At 49.0% G+C, this 16,986-nt stretch overlaps 1 protein-coding gene across 2 annotated transcripts in view; it reads left to right on the plus strand.

The window, feature by feature from the left end:
• Positions 1-16,986, plus strand: part of ITGB5 (integrin subunit beta 5) — a 110,888-nt gene that overhangs the window by 38,182 nt on the left and 55,720 nt on the right. For both annotated transcript variants that reach the window (XM_079922976.1, XM_079922975.1), the window contains exon 5: positions 5,219-5,387. In XM_079922976.1, coding sequence (XP_079779102.1) covers positions 5,219-5,387 — 169 coding nt within the window. The remainder of the gene's footprint in view (positions 1-5,218; positions 5,388-16,986) is intronic.

Consider the following 16,986-nt stretch of genomic DNA (forward strand, 5'->3'; position numbering starts at 1 on the left):
TCCTTGCTGGTTATCTATTTTAAATATAGCAGTGTGTACATGTCAATCCCAAACTCCCAATCTATCCCCACCCCCCCCACCCTTCTCCCCTGGTAACCATAAGCTCAGTTCTCTTAAGTCTGTGAGTCTGTTTCTGTTTTGTAAATAAGTTCATTTGTATCATTTTTTTTCTAGATTCCATACATAAGCGACATCATATGATATTTGTCTTTGTCTGACTTATTTCACTTAGGATGATAATATCCAGGTCCATCCATGTTGCTGCAGTGGCATTATTTCATTCTTTTTAATGGTTGAGTAACATTCCATTGTATATATATATATATATATATATATATATATACCACATCTTTTTTTTTTTTTTTGGCCACACCACGCAGCTTGTGGGATCTTAGTTCCCCAACCAGGGATTGAACCCGTGCACCCTGAAGTGGAAGTGCAGAGTCCTAACCACTGATTGCCAGGGAATTCCCACATCTTTTCATCTGTTGATGGACCTTTAGGTTGCTTCCACGTCTTGGCTATTGTAAACAGCGCTGCAATGAACATTGGGGTGTATGCATCCTGTCGAATCATGTTTTTCTCCAGATATATTCCCAGGAGTGGGATTGCTGGATCATATGGTAGCTCTGTTTTTAGTTTTTTAAGGAATCTCCTTACTGCTCTCCATAGTGGCTGTACCAATTTACATTCCCACCAACAGTGCAGGAGGGTTCCCTTTTCTCCACACCCTCTCCAGCATTTATTATTTGTAGACTTTTTGATGATGGCCATTCTGACGGGTGCGAGGTGATAGCTCATTGTAGTTTTGATTTGCATTTCTCGAATAATTAGTTATGTTGAGCATCTTTTCATGTGCCTCTTGGCCATCTGTATGTCTTCTTTGGAGAAATGTCTGTTTAGGTCTTCTGTCCATTTTTTGATTGGGTTGTTTGTTTTTTTTGATATTGAGCCACATGAGCTGTTAGTAAATTTTGGAGACTGATCCTTTGTCAGTCGCACCGTTTGCAAATATTTTCTCCCATTCTGCAGGTTGTCTTTTCGTCTTGTTTATGGTTTCCTTTGCTGTGCAAAAGCTTTTGAGTTTAATGAGGTCCCATTTGTTTATTTTTATTTCCCTTACTCTAGGAGATGGCTTGAGAAAGATATTGCTGCAATTTGTGTCAGAGTGTTGTGCCTATGTTTTCCTCTAAGAGTTGTATAGTATCTGGTCTTACATTTAGGTCTTTAATCCATTTGAGTTTATTTTTGTGTATGGTATTAAAGAATGTTTTTAAAAAAGAAGTCTATTTATTTATTGATATTTGGCTGTGTAGGGTCTTTGTTGCTGCGTGCGGGCTTTCTCTAGTTGTGGCGAGCAGGGGCTACTCTTCGTTGCGGTGCACAGGCTTCTCATTGTGGTGGCTTCTCTTGTTGCGGAGCACGGGCTCTAGGCATGCAGGCTTCAGTAGTTGTGGCGCGCGGGCTCAGTAGTTTTGGCTCGCGGGCTCTAGAGCGCAGGCTCAGTAGTTGTGGCGCACAGGCTTTGTTGCTGTGCGGCATGTGGGATCTTCCCGGACCAGGGCTCGAAACTGTGTCCCCTGCATTGGCAGGTGGATTCTTAACCACTGCGCCACCAGGGAAGTCCCAAGAATGTTCTAATTTCATTTTTTTACATACAGCTGTCCAGTTTTCCCAGCACCATTTATTGAAGAGACTATCTTTCCTCCATTATATAGTCTTGCCTCCTTTGTCATAGATTAATTGACCATAGGTACATGGGTTTATTTCTGGGCTTTCTATCCTGTTCCTTTGATCTGTATTTTGGTTTTTGTGGCAGTACCCTGTTCTTCAATGTTTTTAATCCATACACTGAAGTTTCATTTTTGAATTTGAGTGACTATTTTTTATTTGGTTCTTTCTTTTAGACTTCTGTTTTTCATACTATTTTTTCATAGCCTTCTGATTGTTTTTTCTTCCTAATAATATCCCATTCTAGTCTTTGGTATTTTTTCCTTCTCCTTGAATGTTTTAAATATCTTTGTTTTAATGTACTTTAGATAATTGTGTTACCTGTTTCTTGAACTGCAGATCCTGCAGTTGGTTGAATTTGCTGATATTCCTTCATGGTAGTTTATTTCTCATGGGGTCTATAACTTTTTCATTAGTTCCTCTTCATCAGAGGTTGTTTTCCATTAGGGGATCACGTGCCCCAGGGGTACTGACGTCCCTGCAGGGTGGTTTTCGGTTCCCTGATGCTAGGATCCTCTGGGTTTCACTGTGGGACTAGTTCTGTTTATTTCTCAGCAGGGGGGTTCCTTCCTTGTAAAAATAATGAATTCTGACTTGTTTAGGCCTGGAGTTACAATCTTTATGGGTGATTCATCTCACCATGAGCCCAGAGTGCATCTTCCTTGCTTCTCTCCCAGGCCAGTGGCTGGAATTTTTCTGGGTTTGATTTTAGTGACAGGGCAGCTCTTTGTAACACTCATCTTTATGCAGAGAGCCCTGTTCCAGTGCTCTGCCCTGCGCTGGCCTGAGGTCCATCATCTGTCCCTGTTAGAACCTGGCCCCAAGCCCCAGACCTTTGTCAGGCCCCAGCACGCTAGGGTGGGGGGGTGGGGGATCCCTTTGCCAGGAGATCCTTGCTCACTTCCCACCTAGTTGAAGTCCGTTCATTTGTGCAATGCTTTTCTCTCCGTTCCTGGCACCTGGGATTTCCCCGCTAAGCTTCCAGTCTTGGCTACATATTAACATTTTTGAGGATTAGATTTTTACCCAGCAGTTCTCTTTGTTTAGAGGAAGAGGAGAGGTCTTGCCCTGTCAGCTCCATGGTCCACAGTATTGTCCTGAAGCATTAGATTGTTTTTTGGCTTTGCCTACATCTAGCATCTGCAAATAGGATTCACTTTTTATACATACATGCTCCCCCAGGCTCTTTAAGCATATATATTTTATTCATCTTCCTGGTTCATAATTCTTAATCCAGTAAAGATTTAGTCGGCCCTGAACTGGGGTCCTGTGGCACAGACACAGTTGGGGGTGGGAGGGCTTCCTGGCATGAGACCCTCAAACACCCAGATCTTCGGGTCGCTCAGACAGCTCTTCCAGGGCTTAAATTAGACACAGTTTGACATTGTTTTCCAGAGACTATGGAGACATTCAACAGAGCCTGTGTGACAAAGCTGTTTTCCTCTCACTAAGAGGTGATTCTGGTTTGGTTATAATAAATTCTCTGCAATGAAGTCTTCTCTCTGGCAAACACATTTTCTAGTTCCTGATTATTAATAGTAATTCTCCACAGTAAAAATATATCTACTTATTCCCCTTTGCAGGAAGGGAAGAGGTAAAGAACGCTGAACTAATTTAGCTGAGCTTTTCAGAGCTTTCCTGGTTTCCTCATTGACCAGCAGTCATAGTTTTGTTCCTCTTCTCCCTTCCTCAACCGACCCCGTCAACCGAGGCAGTAAACACCTGAAGTCCGCAGCCATGGCCCAGCACAGCACAGAAGGGTGAAGTTGCTCAGAGGGTGAGGGAGGGGAGTGAGAGTTTGTGTACATTTCCTTCCTCCTGGGCCCATCTATTTGTCAGATGACTATGATGGGACCTCAGCTCACTTCCTGCTTCCAGCTGGGAATGCAATTTCCATGACCTTTGTCTTTATGGGGAACTGAGATGAGAATAGAAAGTTTGGGTGGCATGGGTTACAGAAGAGCCTGACCTGTGCAAACACAAGGGGCGGGTGAAGAGTTTTGGGGAAGGAGGAGGGAGTGAAACAAAGGGACGGCAAGTGGGGACAGCTGCTCGCAGCTCTCCCTGTCCGGAGGCACCGTGGCCATCATGGCAGTGGGGTTGACCCTGCAGAGGTGGCTTACTGTGAGTGACTGTTGGAGCAGGTACCGTAGGCCCTTAGAGGGGATGAGAGAACCTCTTAGAAAGCCCAAGGTTGCCTCTCTCGGGGAGGAGGGGAGCCTCTCAGACCTGCCCCAGCTGCCCTTCTTGATGGCAGTGAGGCAGGAGCTGCTAGGAGTTGCTAAGCCTGTTTCCCTTCCCACGCACACGGCTTGAATTGGGTAGGTAACGAAGCCTTCCCCTCATGCCTCTCTGTTGGTGTTTGCTTTCTGTCTTAGTTCTGAAAGAGAGGCTTCCTTAACATGGCCACGGACCTGCACAGTCTGGTCCAGCTTGCCTCCCCAGCCTCCTCATAGCTCATCTTTGCCCTTGTTCCCTGCATTGCAGTCTAACTGGCCTCCCTCTGCCCTTGGGCTCTCTGTGCTCCCTTCTGCCACAGGGCCCTTGCATTTGCACTTCCCTCTCCCCTTTTACCCAGTGAACCTTTTTGGAAACAATGTAAGGCCCCTCTTCCTATTTCATTGGTTATATAGCCAAGTGAAACTCCTGCAGATGTGATTGGGCTGTAACTTCCTCCAGGAATGGGGCCATCTGCACTGCAGACTGAAGATGAGAACACCCAATATTCAGGAGAAAGACATGGCATTAACCTCCTATTGAGGTGCAATACTGCCCTCTTTCCAGATTTCCAGGTAGCATTTTCCATTCGAAGATGGTTTGCTTCTCAGTGATTTCTCTTTGCGTCTAGGAGAGCTGATGCTTTATCATTCCAGTATTTATAAATGAACGAAGAAACAGAACGTTTTCATTCCTGTTGCATTTAGTGTTTGCTCGGTTGCCAGCACGTCCTGGTGGTCTCTGAGTGGGTGGACACGAAGGGGTTATGTGATCCTTTATCACGTGGCAGCAGCAGAGTCGATGTAAGAGGCTGGTTTCGTAGAGTCACTCTGCTCACGCTGCCCTCACTCGACAGGGCCCGCCTTCCTCAGCCTGTAAGAGCCTTCCTTCCCCTCGGTGCCACCCAGGCTGCGGTGCCTGTCCCACCAGGCGCTTGCATCTTCCAAGGCCCGCGTCAGGGCGCCTCCGTGACACCTTCCTCTGACCGCGGTAGCCCACTGTTAACCGCTACTTCCTACGACCCATTTGTCCATTTCATTCACCTACAGCCTGGTATGTGCTGTCTCGCCCGCAGTTTAGAGCTTGTGTTTGGAGAGTAGGGACTAGGTTATTTCTCTGTGCTCCCCCACTGTGTCTGCCCCAGGGGTGTGTGGTAGGTGCTGAGTATTCGTTGGTGCCATTCAAGGCACTCAGTAAATGCAGAGTTACTTGGTTGTTTAAGATTTTGGGACAAGGAAGGAAAAGTGACTCTTCTCCTCTTTCTCTCCAGTTACAAGCTATTCCCAAACTGTGTCCCCTCCTTTGGGTTCCGCCATCTGCTGCCTCTCACAGACAGAGTGGACAGCTTCAACGAGGAAGTGCGGAAGCAGAGGGTGTCCCGGAACCGCGATGCCCCCGAGGGCGGCTTTGACGCAGTGCTCCAGGCGGCTGTCTGCAAGGTAACCTTCCCTTCTGGCTCTGCCCCTGCGTGGGAGGTCGACGGAGAGGTGTCGGTGTGGGTGATGTGCGTTGGCACTGCCTGCAGATATTGAGCCATCACAGCCTGTGGCCTCCTGTCCACTCTTGCATCAGAGGGTGAGCTCGGTGGGCCCTTGGGAAGATCTACAGAAGTCAAACCAGCTGGCGTGCAGGGGTGGCTTAGGGCTGGTGTGTGTCTGTGTCAGGGTGTGGCTGTGTACAATGGGATGTTGTCTTTGCCAGCAGACAGATGTTCCTTTTTTCTATGTTTGGCTTTTTGCTGCTTTTGGGGACAGGGAGCAGGGGGCAGAAAAGGTCAAGCCATATGCATAGAATCTTGTAGAATTTTATGGCCCAATTTTGGTAAACATTAAAGAGTGCTCTGTTGGGGAATCCAGCTAAAAAGAGAAGCGCTTGTCATCTTTGGTTTTCTTTCTGTTTGTTTGTTTTTCTCGTGTTTCTCTGTGATATGTGAATCCAGAGGGGAGGACACAGACTTAGGTCAGAAATGAACTCATGCTTTGAGACATTCCAATCTCAGCAAAATATGTAAATGGGATGTTGGTAATAACTTATTCTTAACATAATTTTCTATATCAAGACAGCCCGATAACAATAACAAAAGATAAAAATAAATATCACTCTTGAATTTGCTATTCTGGCACATACTTTAACATTTTTTCCATAGTGGTCACCATATACCATGCATAATTGGTAATGCTTTCTTGACCATTTTGGTGGGCTCAGCAACAGGGCGGTGGTTGGGATGCTCATGTCTGGGGGAGGGCTGGGTAAGGAGGTTAGAACTCAGTTTGGAGAGGCCGCACGTCTGACCTCAGAGAGCCTGTGTTTAGTGTGTCACAGATTCACTTCTCCTCCTCTTGGTCCTCGGCAAAATGAAAAGAGAGTCACGGTTGTCCCTTCCGAAATAAAAAACTGAAATGGTAGACAGGAGGGATAAGGGGAAAGAAAGATGTGAAGAAAGCACAGCTTCCTCAGTCCTCTTCTTGGTCCCACTGCCTTTCTGCCCGTCCCTGTGTCCTTGGGGCCACCCCGGAGAGGACGGTCTCACAGTGACCCCCTACCCAGGACGGCTGCAGAGCGGCCCCTGCCCAGCCGCTGGCTAGAGCAGAACGGTTTGATTCAGAGACCCCTGATGCTTCGTAGCAGCCCAAGAAAGCCAGACGGGACACAGCTAGAATGTGTTCAGCTCTGAATCTTTCAAGTGCATCACAGAATAGACAGTTTATGGATTTCCTTCAGAAAGAAAAATTATGTTTTTGACTGGCATTCAGATTATTGATTGTATGGGGTGTTATATTCAGGGACTTCCTGCCAAATCCACTCTTGGCAGGAACAAATAGTGCAGGGAAAACACGAGATCCCTCTTATCTCCCCATCGTGGGAATATTGTGGGTTTTCTTTCCGGGGGAGGAAATTGTCTTTTAAGGCTTGAAGGGAAGAACCCAGTGACAAGCCTACGCACTGTCCAGTTATATTAATTCTGTTTAATTAGATGAATCCGAATGGCATGATGGAATGCTTGAGGCGCGGTGGTCCACGAGAAGCCGTTTGATTCGCTCTTTAGCCCACAGAACCTTCCTGTGCCATCCCAGACCCATGAAAATATCCTTCCCTTTGAAAACTCAGTATTTCAAGACTCGAGTGCTTCAAAGCAGATTTCTTCAACTCAGTGCCCGCACCTGGTTACGAATTATTGTTGGTCTGAGAGGCACTTTAGTGTGTGTTTCGGTTTTATATCTTTTGGCATTTTTCTCTTATTCCCCACCTTGGCCTTTGTCATGGGGCGTCCCTGGAAAGTTACTAATTGCTTGGAATTACGCAGTCGATGAGATCCCAGCTTTTATTCTCACCATTTCTTTTCCTTTGTGCTGTCAGTGTGTGTTTGGGTACCTATCAAGCAATTTCTTTCTCACTTGAAATCACCTATTTATAACGTCATCTTCCTGGTTAACTACAGCCTTATTTATAGTTGCTAAATATTGGAAATAGATTATGGCCTGTCTATTGATGAAAGGCTATAACAATCACACTCTAAAAGAATATTTGAGCACTTGAATAATACTTAAGATAAATTAAGAGAGGAAAGGAAAGCACGTGATAAAACAGCATAGACGTCTGACCCTATTTTGCAAACAAAAGAAAGAAAAATCTGGAAAAGATTGGAAATAAATAGACCAAAGTGTTAACAGCAATTGTCTCTGGTGATAGGATTAGGTGTGGTTTTTATTTTCTTCTTTGTGTTATTTTATATTTACTTAAATTTTCACAATAAATAAGGTATGATTTTTAAAATTTGTAACGGGACATTTCAAACATATAAAAGTAGAGAGAATAGTGAAATAAAATCCCATGTACCCATGGTCCATCTGGGACAGTTACCAGTTTGTAGCCAATCTTGTTTCATTTGCCTTCCTAACCAGTTTATTCCCCATTATTTGAAGTAAATCCCAGATATCATTTGTTCCAGTGATAATTAGGTTTTTAAAGTTTTTTTTAAAAGCCCTAAGCATGCCTTACTTCGTTGACTGACTTTTCTGCCTTCTCCTGATTTGCCCAGATTAAAGGCCCTTCCTCTTAATCCTGAAAACTGAATGTGACAGAGCCAGCAGGCCTGTAATCTCTGCAGTTGGAGAGGCGTCTCTTGCAGGCTGGAGCTGGCTGGGCAGCCCCGGCAGCAGTGCACGCTCCGCTTCCTTTGACCCCATGCCCTGGAGACGGAGCTGATAACAGGCCTGCTTCATAGCCCACAGGAGGCTCTTTGTTCTGATTTCAGTCTCACTCTGGTTTCCCTGGATGGACTGTTAGTTACCAACTTTAGGGACTTAGGGGTATGGAATGCTCCCATGACTGGTCTTAAATCCCACCCCCAAGGCCAACTTTACATTTCCTGGAAAGCTGCTCTTTGCAAAAAGAAGGAAACAGTCTGTTTCTACTTAGGATTCGATTTAGGAAGTAGAACTGCTTCCACGAGTGGAAGTTTTCAGTTGCCATCTTTCCCCCCAGCAGGTCACATTGTTAGGAGAGGCCGTTGAAGAGTAGGAACCCCTCTGTCACCAGTGCAGGCATTTTTCCCAATGCTGTACCGGCCTGGGTTGGGATGAGGGAATGCCGTGACCCATAATTTCTTATCTTTACCTCGAAACCTATTATTAAACTTGTTTATACTTTTTCTTGGTCTGAATAATAGTTTCTCCCATTACCGCTTTTACTGCTCTCCTGGGACTTTTCTAGAAGTTGAGTCTAAGTTGTTTATTCTGAAAATGTGTAGGTGCAGGTGTGATGAATGGTTCAGACTGGAACCATGGCCGCTTTCCTGTTCTCCCAAAATAGGGAGAGCTGGTGCCCTGGGAAGACAGAGGGCGGGGTGGTCCAGGAGCTCTGAGTTGTCAGTCATGGCTTTGCTGTTCTCCATGGCTCTCAGGTTAAAGAAGTTCCCTGTAAAGTTAAGCCTGGCTGGGTACGTCCTGGCCACACGGATTCTATGGGCTGCTTTCTCCCGTCAGACAGAAAAATCAGATCCCTGCAACCCAGCCTGTTTCCCTTCTGGCTTCATCTTCTAGCCCCCTAACATTTATCCTTCTTATCCTTTCTGTTTTAATCTTGATTATCTAATGTTGCGTTATTTATTAAGTTTTTAAAGCATTGTGTGTCCTCAGAAATAGGTGGATAAGTAAGTCTTAAAGCAAACGAAGTAAATTTGCATTGCTGAGTGAAAAGTCTTGGTGTGGCTTGGGTCCTTTATTCCTTGGCTGGCGAGAGCATCCTAATCTAAAATGGCGACCACATCCCCAGAGGGGCTGGAGGAACGGCTTCCTCCAACAAGACTTTCTGCAGGAATACAGACTCTGTGGGCCTCTGGAGACACAATGATGGCTGCCCTTGCTCTACTGTCATCCGTGCTCCAGCTCTTTTGTATACACTATCTCTGATTCTCACAACAGTCCTTCAGTGTATTGGTGGTACTTGTCCCCAGTTTACAGGTGAGGAAACTGAGTGTCACAGGGTTCACTCTACTTACTGTTGGAAAGGGGTGGAGCCAGGATTTGAACCAGATCCAGTTGATTCTAAAGCCCAAGCCCTGTCTATTACATTGTGCCGGGTGCTTTGGGAAGTAGCGACAGTGCCGTGCAGAGCAGAGAGGACTCAGAGTCCTGTTGTCCCGATTCAAGCTATGCCTGTTCTGCTACTAACCGGCTCTGTGGCGGCCTGAGTGCTCTTCTGGAGGCTGCAGGGAGGTGGGGCTGGACGGGAGGAGGTCCAGGATGCCCTCCAGCTGTGCACTGTCCTCAGTGCAAAGGACTCGTCACAGCATTGTGCCCCTTTGCCCAGAGCCCTGGATTTTGCTTTTTGTCTCTCCTGGTTCAGGCTTGAGCTCCAGGCCAGGCAGGGGCTGCTGCAGATACCAGGAGAGGGTGGAGAATTCCCCATTCCTGGAGGCAGGCTCGGCTGGGAGAGGTTTTCGCTCAGCGCAGCCTCCCCCGGAGTTGATTTGGCCTCTTCGGACTTGTGGCCTGATTTCTTTTAGACCTGAGACTTGTCATTTTTCCACGCGTGAATTGAGCAACGTAGAAAACTGCCTTCCTTTCCTCAAGGAAGGCAGCGGCCCCTAACGCCTTCATGCCCTCCGAGGGGATGCCCCCGTAAGTCCTGTGTTCACGCAGTCTGGGTTCTCTGTCTCGGCATGTGTGAGCCGTTTGTGCCAGCAAGTTGCACCACGGTTTCTGGGGCTTAATGCAACCCACCCTGCTTGCTCTTCCTCTGGCTCGGTGTTTTTGTGAAGCCCGTGAGAGTATTGGATTTCCCTGTAGCCCACGTGAGGCTGTGGGGCTGTGGGTGGGCACGCAGGCGCTCCGCCCGTGCCCGGGCCGTGCTTTTGTCGGAGGTGGTAAAGGTCCTCCCTGGCTTTCTGTTTTGCACATGGTTTTGGTTTATTGTGTACTTTTGAATCACTCGACTGTTTTAGTCCCTGGAGGGACGTGTCCTTGTTCTGCCTTCTGCCCGTGAGCTGTGCTGTAGGCTTCACTGCCCCGCTCACAGCTGCTGCTTCTGCTTTCCAGCTCAGGAATGTTTATTGTGTGCCCAGTAAGTGCTCAGTGGCAGGTACGGTGAAGAAAATTAGAAAAAGATGAGAAAAAGTCCCCCTCCTCACGGATTCGACTTGAGCTTTCAGATCCACTAGAAAGGAAATAGAACAACTCATTTGTAAACATTAAATGGAACCATGTGGAATTATGGACATGTGACTATCAATGAAATTTAATATTTGACCATTGATAGTTTCTCCTACAAAAATAGAAAACTCATATGGTTCAGTCTCATATTTACAAACGTTTTTCTTTAGTTCAGATTGGACTTGCATAGAGTCTACGTCAGACATGTTCTACTGCATGTTGTTAGGGCTTGGGCTCTAGATGAATGTCTAAATCCTGAGTCATGGGCCGAGATTTCTTTTCCCTAAGGAAAGGAATATTGACATTTTTGACCGTCTTAAGTTGAACCACAGACAGATTTTTAAAAAAGATTTCTCATTGCAAAGCATGGACGGAAACGGGAGAAACAAACTACTGGTGAGAACGTGTTTACTGTTACAAAGTGACAGAAATAGGCTTGAATGTCCACATGATTGGGGAAGCGAATTACAGAAAGAATTCAGCCTTATTTTTCCTTAAGTGCATTGTAGGAATCAAGACTCCTTAGTCCCCAAGCTCAGATCTGCTGTAGGGTCTGCCCCTTGGCTGGTCAGGTCAGCCCCCTTTCCTTCCTCATTTCTTTCCCCAGACCTGTTCTCTCTGTGTGCTTACCTGAAAGGTCAGTGTACAGAGTGTTTTAGTTTTGACTTCTGGAAATTTGTTGGGCACTTACAGTCTGCAAGATGCCCCACAAGCTGCTGTGAGGCTTGCCCAGATGACTGAGCCACAGCTCCTGTCCCCGGGAGCATCACTGCAGTTGGACAACAGATGCCTATACGACAATCTAAGGTACCGGCGGAGTGCACGGACACTATAGAACATCTGGCCCTGGTAGGACCCAGTGGTTGAATCACAGTGTTCTTCCCCTTCAAGGGTCACCTTGGTCTCTTTGCCTCCCCGTCGTTGGCCCTGAGGCTCTGGTGCGATGACGCTACTGATCACTCTTGGCTGCCTGCTTTGTGAGAGCCAGGCTCTATGCCAAGCACCTCAGGGGGGCTTGTTTTACTTAATCCTTTGAAGGTGGTTGTACTGTCTGCTTTTGATAAGGAAACAACCCTAGAAAGGTTGAGTAACTTCTCGAAGGTCTTACAGCTGGAAATGACACAGCCAGAGATGGAACTGTACCCACCTTCCCGGCTCCAAAGATGGGAGTTCTCAGCCTTGACCTTAGATGACCTGCCGTCTCTTGTGGCCACACAAGAGTGGAGAAGTGGGAGGGGTGTGCTTCCAAAGAAGGCAAAGTCCTCCTCTAAGGAACCGTTTCGATTTCCCACGTGACCCGGTTTGCCAGTGGTAGAGCCAGGACTGACTCTGTCCCGGGAAAGACAGCTGCACGTACCGCTGTTCTCTGGAACTAAGAGTTTCCTGTTTATCAGAAACAGTTATAACATGGCTCTGGCAGCCTCCGGGTTTTCTAGGGAGACCACGGGTACTGTCCCACGGTCGGTGCGCTGCTGGAGCCCAGCCCTTTGGGTGAGCCTGCTTGTCTTTTTTTTTTTTTTTTTTTTTTTTTTTTTGCGGTTTGCGGGCCTCTCACTGTTGTGGCCTCTCCCGTTGCAGAGCACAGGCTCCGGACACGCAGGCTTAGCGGCCATGGCTCATGGGCCCAGCCACTCCGTGGCATGTGGGATCCTCCCGGACTGGGGTACGAACCCGTGTCCCCTGCATTGGCAGGCGGACTCCCAACCACTGCGCCACCAGGGAAGCCCAGCCTGCTTGTCTTTGCCCTTGGCTTCCCCATCTGTGACACGGGAACACTGATAACCCCCTTTTCATTTATAATTCACGGGGTCTCAGAACCGTGGGTTCTGTTCAGCGCTCCCTGATAGCGCTGTGGAGACACTTTTTCAGATGGTGCTTCCTTTTTGCAGTGAGGGAGCACGTGGCTGGTGACTCTTCAGTGACAACTGAGGCCCGTGGGCTGTGTTGACACCCAGCTGGAGGATCCAGCTGTCTGGGTGGCCATCGATTTTACTTAACTGACTGACATCGAGAACAGAGAAGCCCATCATTTAAAGCTAGTGTTTCTGTCCTCGCTGAAACGGCATCCTGATCTAGGCCTCCCCTGTACTGAACACTGTTTACCGGAGAGAGTACTGCGGGCCTTGTCTCAGAACAAGCAAGCCAGGCTGTATTCGGGTGGGCCCCACCACCCGTGTCCTCTAAGGCCGCTGGGTGGGGCGTCAGCTCTTCTCAGATTCCCAGGAATCGGTGTTCCAGGCCCTCCCGTGCACCCTCCCACGGGGCATCCGTGAGCATCTCTCTCACACTCGTCATGCTCTGCCGTGGTCCCTGTGTGTAAGCAAGTCACTAGGACGTGGGTATTGGGACCCACAGGCTTCTGTGAGCCTGTCGGAAGATTCGGCTGCCAAACACGGGCCGTGCGCTACAGGGCCCGCAGGCCGCAGCCCCAGCCCTGCCTTCCTCTGCAGCCAGACCGCATCGAGGGACCTGCGTGTGCCTCTGGGGCTGTGTTTAAGGCAGACGCTAGAGAGCAGGGAGGGGTGAGTGGGTGGTGCCGGGGCTAGAAACCACACCTCTGAGGAGCGGTTAAAGGTGGACCAAGACGAGAGACACCACAGGAAGAAGCGTGTTACCTGACCTCAGACATCACTGCAGAAGAGGGCTGTTCCAGGGGATGAGCCTGGGTAGCCACAGGGAAGCAGGTTAGAGTTCAAGACAAGGGAGAAATTTCTAGGGAAGACCTCTGCTCAGCTGTGGAGCAGGCTGCCAGATGCGGCGGTGAGTCTGAGTGGGGACCCCAGGCCCATGCGGGGGAGGTGCTGGTTGAAAGAGCCCTGCACGGGTGGAACGTGGATGAGCCAACCTCGGAGGTTCTTTCCAAACTTCAGGGGCTACTTATTTCCTCTGAGGCAGCTTTTCTGCCCAGTAACCCACTGGTGCTTTTGTTCTACAGTGGCTCCTTCTAGCCTGTCTGGTCCTCACTGCACCCTCTTAAGCTGCGTGACCGTGAACTCTGCCGTGCACACCCCTTCTGTGTGCCAAGCTCAGCGTGCCTGGAGCTGGCGCCCAGAAAAGCTTTCCACTCCCGATGGCTTCCCCACGGAGCCACCTTGCCAAGTGGGTAAACATCCAGGTGCGGTGGGGCAGCTCAAGGGCACCCAGGGACAGTGTGGAGGTGGGCGGGGGAGGACGGAGGCCTTTGAGTGACCTTCCTCTTTGTCAGACCGTGTAGCCCCTTGCGTGTGACTCGTTCCAACCCCAGAAACCAAATTGCCGCACAGGCCAGAGCTTCATATCCTCAAACAGAGAAATGACATCCTTACTCCCTAGCCATTATTTCACTGTCTCTGGGGCCACATGTTGGAGGGGAACAAGCCAGCAAGTCTGTCTTCACTCTTGGGAGGATCCAGTTTGTATTTATTTTCTCAGAGGTTGTAAGGCCTGGCCTTCCACTTCCATTCTGCTTCCCCTTTTCATGGACTACTGTTCTCTCTTTGCCATTTCAGGATCCCAGGTTCCCCAGGCTGACTTCCAGACCTGGCTGCCCAGGGCCTCCAATAACCATCCCACTGACTGACCTGGCCCCTCTCCCCTCCTCCACCCTTCTGCAGTTCGTGTTGGATGATCTCCATGGCCCTGCTGCCACCCTTTCTGCAATTCCCATTACTTTTCTCAGATCTCAGTGCATGACAGGTGATCTGATGAAATATTTTCACTTAAGTTAGCCCCTTACTGCTTGCCGTATTTACATGATTAAAAGAAGATGTCTGTTGGATTGCAAAGCATAATAAATAGTTGGTGGAATTGGGAGTGATGTGATTGAAGACTTCTGGACATTGTGAGGGAGGTTTTCTTGTTACCCAACCCTGATCTTGTTCACGTATCCACTTACTACTCATTCCTCACCGAGTGCCAAGTATGTGCCAGGTGCAGTGCTCTTTGTTATTCTGGCCTCTACATCCCTTCCTGTCTTCTCTCAGCTCCAGATCTCTGCTGCTTTCTGAGGACAGAGCAGAGTTTGGTAAGTTCTCCACTGAGCTTCCAACTGGAGAAAGTCATCTCTGGCCCCAGCACAGATTGGACTGGTGGCCCGTACAAAACCAGAGGGTTTGCCTCCTGGGAGTGGACGGAGTCAGAGGTTCTGGGCTTGGCGGCAGCTCCTCCCACCACTCATTACTTCTGACACGTGTGTCCAGAGTCTGTGGATGGCTGCTTTTCACATAGCATGGTCTCCTGTGCACGTGTGTGATTCGCCTGGAACAGCTGGAGTAAACGTAGGTCACAGAACACATCACCCTCGGGTGGCAGAAGGCAGGCTGGTGGCTGGGAGAGGGGTGAGCCTTGGGCCTCGCCTGCTCACCCAGAGTGGGCTTAGGAAAAGGAGGGTAAAACGTGTAGCATTGCCCAAAGGCTCTGTCTCGACACAGGCCACGGGAGTGGACTATAAGACAGAATGGACAGTTCGAGACTGGACGGGTGTTGCGGTGGGACCAGGGAAGTAGGATGAAAAAGATAATTCTAAGTTTTCTAGATAAAACATTTGATGGTCCCTTTGTCAGCAATGGGGAAGCCTGGAGGGGAAGACGGTGCATCAGCTTTGGAGAAGTTGAGTTTTGGGTGACGGCAGACGTGTCTGGCTCTTGGTCCAGACCTGGGACTAAAGCTTAGGAAGGAGGTCAAGTGGGAGAGGTAATTAATTGCGAGCTGTCCAAGCAGATGCATGAACTTGGGTAAATCTCCTCGGGGACAGTGTTACCTTTGACCTCATCCAGTGCCGGGAGAGGAGGTGGAATCTGCTAGCAGCCGTAGGGGACGGGGGCATCGGACGGTGCGGTGTCCAGGAAGCCAAGGGCAGGAGGGCTTGAAGGAGGCCGTGGTCGGCAGCAGAGAGGCCGGAGGGCAAGGCCAGAGGATGGCTGCGGGGCTGGCGGCAGGACCTCAGCGTGAGCTTCGAGGTTCTCAACGTTGGCGCCACAGTAGGCTCACCCAGGAGCTTTAGAAGGCCCTGTGGCCGGGCTGCAGGTCACATCAGAACCGCCGGGCGTTAGCATAGTTGAAGCTCCCTTGAGGACCTTCCATGCAGCTGGGGCAGAGAACCACTGTGCGTGTGGGGGCAGGAGGCGGGTGACTGGGAGCCGCCGGTGAGAGAGACGGTAGGGGCGTGTGGAGAAGTCGGGTTCTATGGAGCTGGGGAGAGGAAATAGAGGCAGCCAGTCTGCCTCTACGACTAGCAGGTGATGAGAGATGTTGGGTCAAAAACAGAGTGTTTATTAGAAGTGGGTCGTGAGCATATCTTCAGGCACAAGGAAAGGACGCAGAGGAAATTGACGGATGGAACGGTGCTCCAGAGAGGGTGGGATTTGGGGGCTGCGTTTCCTTGGGGAGGGAGAGCACTCCTTCCCTGAGAGCATTAAGACCAGAGGAGAGGCCAGGGGGATGCGGATGCCTGTTTATTTATGACGGAGAGGCATACTAGGGCTGTGGAACAGACACTGAGCGCCTGGAACAGACGAGGCGAGTCCTGTGACCTGTGTCCGTGGCTCACCTGAGCACGTGGGAGCTGGGAGTTGGACAGCTGGAACAGACCTTGTGGTGGGTTTGACACAGATTTGACTGAAGAGGAGGCAGGTACACTGCAGGCTCGGCCAGATGCTGGATTTCTGGCTTCGGAGTCCAGCGCATTTCCGTCCCGCCCACCCGTGACATTTTCATCTGAGGGCTGACCTCTGTCATGTTTAGGAGATTGGCTTTTAAAAATCTTGTTTTTACCCAGAGACTTGGAGAAAAGTTTAGCTAAACAAATCAGTCTGTCTTTTTTTCCTTTTAAAATAGTTTTGTATAAAAAGAGAATACATTCAATCTAAAAATTTAGAAAATGCAGAGAGCAGAAAGGAAATAAACATCACCCATAACCCTACAATCCAAAAATAAGATCATGTGTTTCTGGATTTAAGTCACAGATTTTTGGCTCCATGGAAATACTGAGGACAATCACTGTCGGTTCTTGACTGTTTACTGCCTGCAGGTACTGAGCGGGATGTGCTCTTTGTGTATCATTTTGTTTAATCCTCTCAACAACCCTATTAATCCTCTCAACAACCCTATTCTGCCCTCTATCTTTTTTTTTTTTTTTTTTTTTGCGGTACGCGGACCTCTCACTGCTGTGGCCTCTCCCGTTGCGGAGCACAGGCTCCAGATGCGCAGGCTCAGCGGCCATGGCTCACGGGCCCAGCCGCTCCCCGGCATGTGGGATCTTCCTGGACCGGGGCACGAACCCGTGTCCCCTGCATCGGCAGGCGGACTCTCAACCACTGCACCCCCAGGGAAGCCCTATTATCTCTATCTTATCGCTGAGAAGCTGGGACTGGGAAAGATTGATTAACATGCCCAGTGTCATAAAGAC

This window comes from Stenella coeruleoalba, assembly GCF_951394435.1.
Source record: "Stenella coeruleoalba genome assembly, chromosome: 5".
NCBI classification, from domain to species: domain Eukaryota; kingdom Metazoa; phylum Chordata; class Mammalia; order Artiodactyla; family Delphinidae; genus Stenella; species Stenella coeruleoalba.